Below are 11,091 nucleotides of genomic sequence, written 5' to 3'. Positions count from 1 at the left end.
GGTGAACGTCACGTCTGCAGCTCTGTTCCCGGGTCAGGACGCTGCGACAGGAAGTGCAGTCTAATATAACGTAACACCGGTTTGTGACTGAAAGTATTCATGACTCCTCTGGAGAACAATAATCATGTTTCACGGTAGGATTTTGTGACATCTTTTCAAAGTATGTTTGGAAATCAACCAAGCGACAGCGTGTCACATCAGGGCTGTTTATGAAGAACAGTCTAACTTCACATTCTTTAATGACACGCAGTGTGTGCTCTCATTGATGCTGTGGTGTCCTGGAGTGAGGTGTTCTTAAACAGCGTGGTTTATTACAGGACGTGCGGCAGCGTCCTCACAGGAAGCCCTGAGGCCCCAGATAACATTGTGCTTTAAACTGTGTCATATCAGACGCAATAATCACACCTCCCAAATACTTGGCTCTGAATTTCGCATTTATTTAAATTCAGCTTTAAGCCTAAATCTTCAAACACTTTGGCGACAGTGGGAAGGAAAAACTCCCTTTTAACAGGAAAAAACATCCGGCAGAACCAGGCTCAGGGAGGGGCGGGGCCATCTGCTGTGATTGGTTGGGGTGAGAGAAGGAAGACAGGATAAAGACATGCTGTGGAAAAGAGACAGATTAATAACAGGTGAGAACAGAGAGGGCAGCATCATCAGCTCACTGGAAGGTTCAGAAGGTGGTCAGCTGGTAAGGAGCGACGGCCCAGCCCTGTTGTTGACGATGAAGGTCATCTGTTTAAGGAGTGAGCTGTTGATCAGTCTTCACGGATCAGTGGGCAGGTGTGTAACCTGAGCCTCAAACACCTGCTTCACTGTGAGATGAAGCAGAGCTTTAACGTCAGGCTGTTTGAGCCTCCACCAGTTATCTGGTAAAATGGCCATGTACCATCTGGTGGTGACCTGACTGCCAGCTCCATGGATCACTTTCGATGTCGAGGTCCATGTGAAACAGAGAGCTGATGATTTCTTTCCTCTGGTTGCAGGTATGCCCCAGGGACCTGTCCTAGGGCCCCTTCTTTTCATCCGCTTGGACACATTTTCGTAAATACAATATTCACTGTTTCACTGTTATGTTGATGACACCCAGCTTTATTTGTCCACTAAACCTGATTCTGCTCTCCCCCCGTCCTCCCTCACCCTCTGTTTAGCCAAACTAAATTCGCGGTTCTCTTACAATTTTCTCAAACTCAATAGTAACAAATCTGAGCTCCTCCTAGTCGGCACTAAACAAACGCTATTCACAACTAATAGCTTTTCTATTACAATCAATAACTCGCCGGTCTCCGTTTCCCCATTTGTGAAAAATCTGGGTGTCATCCTTGATAGCACTCTATCTTTTAACTCCCACGTCAATGACATCACTGCATATTTCCAACATTAATCGTCTCCGTCCTTTTCTCTCCCCATATGCCGCTGCCATTCTTGTTCATAGCCCGGTCACTTCCCGGATCGATTACAGCAACTCTCTTCTTTTTGGTCGTAGTCAAAAATCTGTCCATCATTATATTCCTCTAATATGTTTGATGGTTGTGTTGATCTGTGTGGGACTGGGGGGAGGGGGGGGGGGGGGGGGGGGGGGGGCGTTGTGGTTTTTTTTTTCATATATATGTGTGTTTATTTACTTAGGAAAATGAAGAAAGGTTGATTGTATTTTGGTAACTGCAAGTACTGTTGTTTTCTTTTTTCAATAAAAAATATTTTCAAAAAATAAAAAAAAATCTGTCCATCAGCTTCAACGTGTCCAGAACTCTGCTGCTCGTATCATCACCAGGACCCCTTCTATGCACCACATCAGCTCTGCTCTGCAGCAGCTTCACTGGCTTCTGGTTAAATACCGCATCAATTTCAAGACCCTTTTGTACACATTCAAGGCTACCCATCATCTCTCGCCTTCATACCTCTCTGACATGGTTCAGATCACCGTTCCTTCTCTGTGTCTCACATCCTCCTCCTCTCTTTCGCTTTCCATCCCTTCCCCCCCGGCTAGCCACCGTGGGGCGCAGGGCTTTCTGCTGCTCTGCCCCCCGTCTTTGGAACTCCCTCCCTCCTGAGATAAGAAACATCACTTCCCTCCCTCTTTTTAAGTCCAGACTCAAAACTCACCTGTTCACATTAGCCTATTACACATAATTTTTTCCATCCTGCTACTTTAATTTGTTTTATTTATTTGCTCAAAGTTTTATCCTTATTATTTTGTAAATTGTTATGTTTGTTGTTGTTATTGCTTGTGTACAGTGTCCTTGAGTGTTTTGAAAGGTGCTTTCTTAAATAAAATGTATTATTATTATTATTATTGTTATTATGATTATTTCAACTGTTCCAAACGCTCTTGTGATGAAAGAGTGGCCCTATGGTTTCCTCATTAATGAGTGTTTATTCATCATTATATGAAGATGCAAGAGCCAGGGATAGAAGCACATTTTACAAGACAACATAGGAGCAACTAGAAAGTGCATTTTCTGAAGAAACTGCAGTGTGAATGCTTGAATCTGAATGTATGAGCTGAAATGAATTAATTATTGAATATTAAGCTAAAAATGTTGAATGAGCTGGAAAATACAGAGTTTGATGTTCACACAGAAGAAGTTGGAAAATAGCTGAAAAGTTTTTAAATTTAAATTAGAAAAACCTAAGTAATGATAAAATACATTTTCGAGTCAGAAAACATCTGAAAGAATATTAAAAGGTCATATTCTTTGAATCACTGAATGACTAAAATGTGATCCCTCCACTTGTATCCACACAGTTTAAAAAGTTTAAATGTCTGAGCTTTGAAAGACACGCTGTTGGAGAGAAAACAACGATGGCTACATTTTGAGGGTAAAATGATGGCTGTAGAGCAAACACTGTGGACACAGCAGCAGTTGAAAGAGAAGTGTTTAAGATGAATCTTGGCAGAGAGAGAGAGAGCTCGTTAAGCAGGCAGGTGTGAGCCTGGTTGCTATAGTGACTGCACCCAATGGCTCCATACACACGTACACAGACATGCACCTCACTTTTGCTGCTTAAAATGAACAGAAAAGTCAGGCCGAAACAAATCGTTCCCAAATGAAAAGTACATGTCGTATTGACAAAATTCTTTCACCGTGAGCGGCAGCAATGTCCAGTCTACCAGATTCTCAGTTGTCATGCCTGTGGAGTTTATTATATGGACGTGGTGACAGTGTAAAGACACCATGCTCTTCTGATTTTCAAACGAACCTTCTGAGCCATTTTAACATTAGAGTCTATGGAAGAGTTGGAGGGAGGAGGCTGTGCATTGGTGACATTTATGAAAGAACCATAACACCTAGGACAATAGTAAACACATTGGATGAAAGAGGACAGCCATGGATAAGTTTTGAGGGTAAAATCATACCTGTAGAGCAAACGCTGCGGACACAGCAGCAGTTTTAAAAAAGATTTTAAGATTATTTTTTTTGCTCCTCTCACTCTAGCAGTTGAGCTGCCTCACTCTAGCCCCAACATTCCGTCCCATACACACCCATTATAAACTCTGAAACGGGTGAAAAAACATCATGAAACTTAAACTAGAACTGAAGAAAAAGTATAATAGATATTGAAAAGATAAATACAAGTTGAATAGTTGAATCTCTTGGCTTCGTTTTAAAGTTTGAATGGTGGCTCTATGTCAATGTATGTGGAAGTAGTAGGAGTTGAAAAATAAGTAAGTTGAATGAGGGTTTGAAGGGTCTCCAGATTGAAATACATGGGAAATTTTTGTTGAAAAAAGTTGAATAAAATTAAAAATATAAATGTTAAAAATGAGAAAAATAGAAGCAGTCATGTCCAAAAGATGAGGAATCTAATGGTGTTTGAATGGTTTTTCTAAGTTGAACAGTTTTGAAGGAGTTAGCGTCCAAAAAACTTACGGAAAAATAATAATAAAGATTCAAAGAACAATAGTGTGCTTTTCAAGCATTCACACTAATAAGAAGAAAAATATACATCATTGAAAACATCAAGAATACATAATGACGTCATCTTGTTGTTATGGCAGCAGGTAAAAAACAGACATCCCATCAGTTATTATGGTGTGTGTGTGTGTAAATGGTAAAATGGCCTGCATTTGTATAGCGCTTTTCTAGTCCCTAAGGACCCCAAAGCGCTTCACACTACATTCAGTCATTCACCCATTCACACACACATTCACACACTGGTGATGGCAGCTACATTGTAGCCACAGCTGCCCTGGGGCGCACTGACAGAGGCGAGGCTGCCGGACACTGGCGCCACCGGGCCCTCTGACCACCACCAGTAGGCAAACACGGGGTTAGTATCTTGCCCAAGGACATTTGGCATGCAGCCAGGATGCAGCCTGGGATCGAACCACCGATCTTCTGATTAGTGGCTGACCTGCTCTGCCACCTGAGCTACAGCCACCCCATGGACTGCCTTACCTGTCCGTGTGAGCCAGATGCGGCCGCGGCGCTATCGACTCCACCCCTGAGGGACAGGAGTTGACACAGTAAGCGAGACAGGAAGCCAGACAGGAAGTGAAAAGAGCAGGTGTGATAAAGGTGAACGAGGACCGTACCTGCTGTGTCTCCTCGGGTCTTCCATCCTCGAAGAGCCGCTTTTCACAGGAGAACCCTGAGCACAGATGACATCAGGCTCCGCCCATGCACTACTGAACAAAACTAAGTATGAAAAGGAAAGGAAGAGCAAAACAGTGAAGGGTATATAAAAAGGTCAATATATACAAATAAAGTAAAGCAATAGTCAAACTACAAAAACATATTCCACACAACAGCATCTGCTGGGTAGGATTTAGTGTTGTGGAGGCTGTGAGACGGAAGCCTGAGTTTCAGTGCTCTGGTGTCTCCTGCTGATAGCAGCAGGTGGAGCAGGTGGAGCAGGTGGTAGCTGGAGGTGAGGGCCGCTGCGTTCCTGAGGCAGCGGAGCCGTGCAGCTCTGCGTGCACACAGGGATGACAGCATTTCGTGCTGTTGCTGGGCAGCCAAAGGACATGAGCAGTTTTTGGGGAATGGTGTTTGTTCCTGGGGTGACATCAGATAAGACTCAATCCTGCTTCATAGTGCAGACCTCAGGTGTCTGCAGGTGAGACAGCTGATGGAGAAGGTCAGAGAAAACAGACTGTAATCAACGTTGGAGTTCTGGGTTAAACAGGTAACGCTGCCGTTCAGACCAATCACCACACAGTCACAGAGGCGTTTACCTGGGAGCAGGTGAGGCTCATTATCCTACAGCCAGCTGGAGACTTACCTGACAGGGTGGGATGGAGGGAGGTAATCCGCCCTCTTATTGATACAATAAAGTCAAATATTTGTATTTTAGTTCAATTTCATTTCAAATCACTTTTATTGCCAGATTACATGTGCAGGTACACTGATACAGCACATGTAAGTGAAATTCTTGTGTGCAAGCTTCACAAGCAAAAGAGGTGTGCAAAATACAAGAAACATAAGAGCAAGCGAAGTATAAGAATGGGAATCTGAGAATTCTAAGAATAAATATGTACAAATATAAGAGTGCAGGCGCGTTACTGAATATGTATATATACATATTTGTGTGTGCGTGTGTGTGTGTGTGTATATATGCATATATATATATATATATATATATATATATATATATATATATATATATATATATATATATATATATATATATATATATATATAAATAAAAATAAAATATACAGAGGTCAGCAGATGTTTACTGTGCAAAACAAGTGGCATTTATGTACAATATGGAGTGCATAATGTTGAAGTAAGTGAAGGTGAGGTGTCTATGAAGTGTTCAGCAGTCTGATGGCCTGATGGAAAAAGCTGTCTCCCAGTCTGCTGGTTCGGACCGGATACTGCAGAACCTCCTGCTTGATGGAAATAGTCTGAACAGTTTATGGCTGGGGTGACTGGATAGGTTACATTTGCTGCATGTGACGTCATTTGTTAGTTACCAGTTTTAGTTCTCACAAATCAAACATAAATTTTTGTTTATATTATCTTCAATAAAGCGCGTTAATGCGGTGGATTTTGAAAATTAACGTAAAAATATTACATTAACAAAGACAAAACATGAAGCCATAAACATGTATTAATATTATTATTAAAATGTGTGTTATGAAATTCTGTAAACGTGTTTTTAATTGTTTCCTTGATTACATTAAAATCTAAAAAGCGGGAAAATAAAACGAGCCTTTCTTTTCAGGCAGCTCCGCGGACACCTCTGTTTACACTAATTTCCCAGCATCCCTTTCGCCCTTCCTTTTCCTCCTTCTCTGCGGACGCGGTGCAGGTAAGAGTCAACATGTCCGCCGGCACATCCTTGAAAAATGCCCGTTAATCTGCGCGGTGGGCGGCTGATAGTCCCGAGGGGGGCCGGGGCAGGAGCCCCGGCGCTGCTCGGTCGGTCTGTGTCTGCGTTTGAGCCGCTGATGGCGGAGATTCGCTCCGGATAGAGAAGCTAGCCTCGGCTAACGAAGCGCAGGGCCGCGGGTAACCGAGCGGCTTCCGAGCTGCGCGTGCCGGCTCCCGCACACGTGCGGTAAGGAAAGGGTGTGTGGGAGCCCCGATGCTCGCGGCGGGCTGGAGCTCCCCCGGTAAACGGGCCAAACCAGAGGAGCCACCGGCCGGAGCTGACTCGGATTTTCGTAGTTTCTTGTGAAACAATGAAACGGAAAGAGCCGAATGTTACGTGCTGTATGCAGGGAGCCATCGGTTATCGATCAGTGACGGGCTGACCGCAGAATCACGGGTTCTGAACGGGACTGTTTCTGTGACAACCTCAGACACTTTACTTGTGGTCCAAGATGCCTCTGAATAAGTCACGTGACTTTTTACCTGGTAGCGTGGCACGTGCTGTTCCCACATAAAGTGTTTCTTAAGAACAGTAAACGCATCCCAGGTTGGAGCACGCTCAGTCCTCCACCTGTGAGGTCATAGCTGACTAAACCTACAGTTATCAGGGCCTGGCACTAAAAACTCGTATTATTAGTTGCCATGGTGATGTGTCCTCCTCTGAAAACACAGCGGGTACAAAGTTGCGAGCTCAGGAAAACATGCTGGTTACCAGTGCCGTCAATCACATGATGCTACAGTAGGTTTCAGGTGTTAATGTGACTGTTTCTGTGCAGGTGAACTCACCTGAAGAAGACCACAACGACCAAGATGCCTGGAAGGTGAGTGCCAATCATTTCACTCTGTGGTCACATGATGTATGTCTGTGTGAGCGATTTAACCTGCTGAAGTTCTGAAACAGGAGAGGGCAGACAGGTGTTGACAGGAAGTGAGTTAACTGTGAGTGCAGAGCGACTTCCTGTCTGCTCTTCAGTGATTCTGGGATGGGTTTAATAAAGTTTTATTCAAACAGGCCGTGATCTGTCAGAGACGCTGTTCCTCGCTGCAGAGACGCTGATGGTGATGATGTCATGGTTGGAGGTGCACAGATCAGGGCTCGCAAAATCGCTAGCCCAACGTCCCGGAGCTAGCGATATCTCCGGTCGGGCGACCAAAATCTATCTCAGCCCCGCCGAGTGTTTTAGGCAGAAAAAGTATGTGTGTCCATGTGTAAACACAAAAAACGGTGAAACTCAGAAGCCTGGCAGGGAACGAGTAGCAAAGATGGCACATAGTCGTGTAAACAGAGGGACAGTAACTATGTGTAACAGCAGCAGTGTTTCTGTCACTGTAGAAGGTCATCTCATGTGAACAGTAACGTCTCGCACACCTTTGATGTTGTGTGACTAAATCTGTTTTCCTCGTCGACACGTAAACACCTTAGAGTTGGGTCCTTGTTGCTATAGAAACAGTTGTGGGCGCTGTCAGTGGGTCGTTGCTGGTGATCTGTGGAGCGTACAGGGGAAGCAGGTGCAGGGTTACGACCTTCGATCCTCAGATCGGAGGAGAAGGGTGAAGTAACCACGGTGACATCAGCTGGTGGAGTGGGTCACGGTTTGGCTCTGATCAATAAGCACTGGAGTTCCTATTGGTTGTTTTGGGACCTTCTGCCGCTCACTTTAGTTCTATTGATCATTTGTGTCTGATTAGTGAGTTGATCACGTTGCACAGAACGCTGGCAGCAGATAAATCAATACTTGACGTCTATCAGTCCAGAGCGGCACAGGCCTCTGGGGGTCACATTCACCCGTGGCTCCTCCCACTCCAGCTTTTTGATGATGTTGATTCTGTCAGCTGTTTCTGGGCTGATTGATCAGTCTGATTACTGATCATTCTGCAGGTTTGATTTGCTTTAGATGTTTTAAGGTCTGTTAGAGAGATGCGGAGGGTAGCTCCGTCGTTGTGATTGATTTCCCGCCTCCTGTGTTTGGCGACTGTTTTGTGCAGTTTCTGTGTGTGTGATGGAAGGGTGAGCTCCACCAGCTGATGTCTGGGTGAAAAAGACACGCTGTGCTTTGACTTTGGTGAAACCTTTGGTCACGCTTGGGCTGGAGATGAGCAGCTCTTTCCATTGGTCAGATTTGGGGGCGTGTCAGCAGGTGGTGGTGACATGGTCTGACGCAGTCTCTCTTTCAGACTGTGGAGTAAGGCCATCTTTGCGGGCTACAAGCGCGGCCTGAGGAACCAGCGCGAGCACACGGCGCTGCTGAAGCTCGAGGGCTGCTACAGCCGGGACGAGGTCGACTTCTACCTCGGCAAACGCTGCGCCTACGTCTACAAGGCCAAGAAGTGAGCTGCCACACCGCCATCTTTCATTTACTGTTAAGGTTGGCGTGTTTCTAAGTGTGTGTGTGTGTGTGTGTGTGTGTGTGTGTGTGTGTGCACGCAGGAACACGGTGACGCCCGGCGGGAAGCCCAACAAGACCCGTGTGATCTGGGGGAAGGTGACCCGGGCACACGGAAGCAGCGGGATGGTGCGAGCAAAGTTCAGCAGCAACCTGCCGGCCAAAGCCATTGGACACAGAGTCAGAGTGGTGAGTCACATGACCTGATCGGCTGGGGTTACGACCTCGCAGACGTCTTGGCTGCCGCGGCGTTTCTGTGTTCACTGCTTCCTATCATGCCATCAGATCGTTTCCAATACGCTTCAGGAGTAAAAGTGTTCGTGCGAACTTTGACCTGCTCTGGCTCAGAGCGCTACCTGAGTGCGCTCAGTCTTTAAATTTGATTTATTCACCATGAAGCCACAGCTGGAGGCGTCATTTACAGGTTCTTTTTTATAACGTGAAATCAATATGACGAGACTGAGGGGTGTGGCTTCAGACAGCAGCATTGAGGAAGCTTATCAATATTTGAATAAATGAATAAACTCAAGCAAGAGGAGAGGCTGAGTAACGTTTGTACATCATTCTGTCAGATAAACTCAGATTAGAGCATGTTCATCAGACTGACAGCCCGCTCCACCCGGCTGCTGCTGTTGGTGTACAGCTGTGAGAATAGAAAGTCTTTATCCGATCGTTCAGTCTGACGTCACTAGCCGTGTCTGGGCCTAAACTCCGCTGCAGGTCCATATATCAAACAATCACTGTGGCATTACTGAGTTGAAAAACTGTCTAAAGTCTTTCATCTTTAATAAAATGATCAGCGTTCTGCTCTACCAGGTGTAACAACTGAGTTTAACATCCAGGCATCCATGAAAACGGAATTTATGACATTTAACGGAGTTAGAAGTTAGCAGGGAGTTAGCTCGCTAGCTTCTATCTAAATGCAATATAGCATGTCCTGACTGCGGGGTTTTGGAAACAAATTAAAACGTACAGCTCTGTTATCACTTCCAGCATAAATGAAGACAGAAAACTAAACAGCAGTGACGTTTGTAGGGTTACTGAAGTTGGGCTAGCTGCTATATAATGATGTGCTACGTGACCGCTAGCGACACAGCTATGTTAGCATAATATAAACAAGCTAACTTTTTTTCCACTCGATAAAAGTTAACGTGAGTGTTCTCGGTGGTCAGGAACAAATGTAATCGCATGGCAGGATGCTGTAAAAGGACCAAACTTCAGCCAGGAGAACAACTGAGATAATCCATCCACAATACGAGGTTAGTCATTCATATACTGCTGCATGGGCTGGGCTGTAGTTACATCCTAAGGTTTTAAAAACTGAGCTTAAATAAATGATTAGTGGTAATAAAAGCCGAGGGAGGTCAACAGTGATCACTGACTGTTTTAGGAGCTTTTTGAGATCAAATAGAAGAAAATACAAAACATTAAACATGTTAACAACACAAAAGCCATATTAAACACAGACTACTTTAGACCCGGAAGTAGGATTCGTCACGTCATCACTGAACAACTGGATAGGTACTATACAGATTTACAGTGAGATACAGACCTGGGGGGGGGGGGGTCTCCAGCTCTGAGCAGTATTTAGAAAAAAGTACCAAGAGAAAAAATGCTGCTGAGCGCAGATCTGATGACTCTGATTGACCATATTATTTTGCAGAAATGGCGTTCAGTCATTCGGAGTCACATCTAGAGGTCTCACCTGTCACAGGTGTTTGCTCACAGTGTGACACGCGCATTCGTACCACCGTCGCCATATCTTCCACCTCGCTCGCCGCACTGATGCTCTGAAGGCGTCTCAGGTCTTCTCGCCGCTTACTTCTTCTGTGGTTTCTCCTCCTGTGTGCATTTCCTGTGTGATAGTTGTATTGTGAAGTTCATTTCCTGTGCGTGGTTTTATTGTGACAGTGTACTTCCTCTTTGTGTGCAGATGCTGTATCCTTCCCGGGTGTGAGGCGGAGATGGCAGCGACTCTTTGTTTGTACAGAAACAATAAAGTGATCAATAATCTGGTCAGACTCCCGCTTTGTGTTTCTCTCACACACACAGCCTTCATCTACAGGAGTCTCTCACTCTTCTTCTGACTGCAGGGGGCAGCAAAGCATTCGGAGAGGTCTTTTAAAGCAGCGGTCCCCAACCCCCGGGCCTCGGACCGGTAGCGGTCCGTGAGTCGTTTGGTACCGGGCCGCGAGAGTTGAGGCTCAGGTGTGAAATGTATAGTTTTCAGGGTTTTTATCGGTTTTCAGTGTCATTTTGTTATCGTTTTTATCGTTAACTCGGTTTTCCTGGGTCTTTCCACGTGTGTTATGAATAAATCATCTTTTTTTTCGGTACCGGTACTAGTTTTATTTTCTTGTATTTATCCGCGACACCTTAAA

At 45.0% G+C, this 11,091-nt stretch overlaps 1 protein-coding gene across 1 annotated transcript; it reads left to right on the top strand.

Annotated features, from left to right (window-relative positions):
• Window positions 1-6,177: 6,177 nt before the first annotated feature.
• rpl35a (ribosomal protein L35a) lies at window positions 6,178-10,725 on the top strand. The gene is made up of 5 exons (XM_014410820.4): window positions 6,178-6,264; window positions 7,103-7,147; window positions 8,502-8,654; window positions 8,755-8,899; window positions 10,644-10,725. The coding sequence occupies exons 2-5, from the start codon at window positions 7,137-7,139 to the stop codon at window positions 10,665-10,667; spliced, it is 333 nt and encodes a 110-aa protein (XP_014266306.1). The 5' UTR covers window positions 6,178-6,264; window positions 7,103-7,136; the 3' UTR covers window positions 10,668-10,725.
• Window positions 10,726-11,091: the final 366 nt, after the last annotated feature.

The sequence above is a fragment of the Maylandia zebra genome, linkage group LG14 (genome assembly GCF_041146795.1).
Source record: "Maylandia zebra isolate NMK-2024a linkage group LG14, Mzebra_GT3a, whole genome shotgun sequence".
Taxonomy (NCBI): domain Eukaryota; kingdom Metazoa; phylum Chordata; class Actinopteri; order Cichliformes; family Cichlidae; genus Maylandia; species Maylandia zebra.
The sequence above is the reverse complement of the archived record's forward strand: the minus strand, read 5'-3'. Positions and strand labels throughout refer to the sequence as shown.

What these genes read in the sequence shown, in the direction of transcription:
- rpl35a (XM_014410820.4), top strand. An exon ending in TACGTCTACAAGGCCAAGAA is followed by an intron (nt 8,655 to 8,754) that starts GTGAGCTGCCAC and finishes GTGTGCACGCAG; the next exon opens with GAACACGGTGACGCCCGGCG. An exon ending in TTGGACACAGAGTCAGAGTG is followed by an intron (nt 8,900 to 10,643) that starts GTGAGTCACATG and finishes CTTTGTGTGCAG; the next exon opens with ATGCTGTATCCTTCCCGGGT.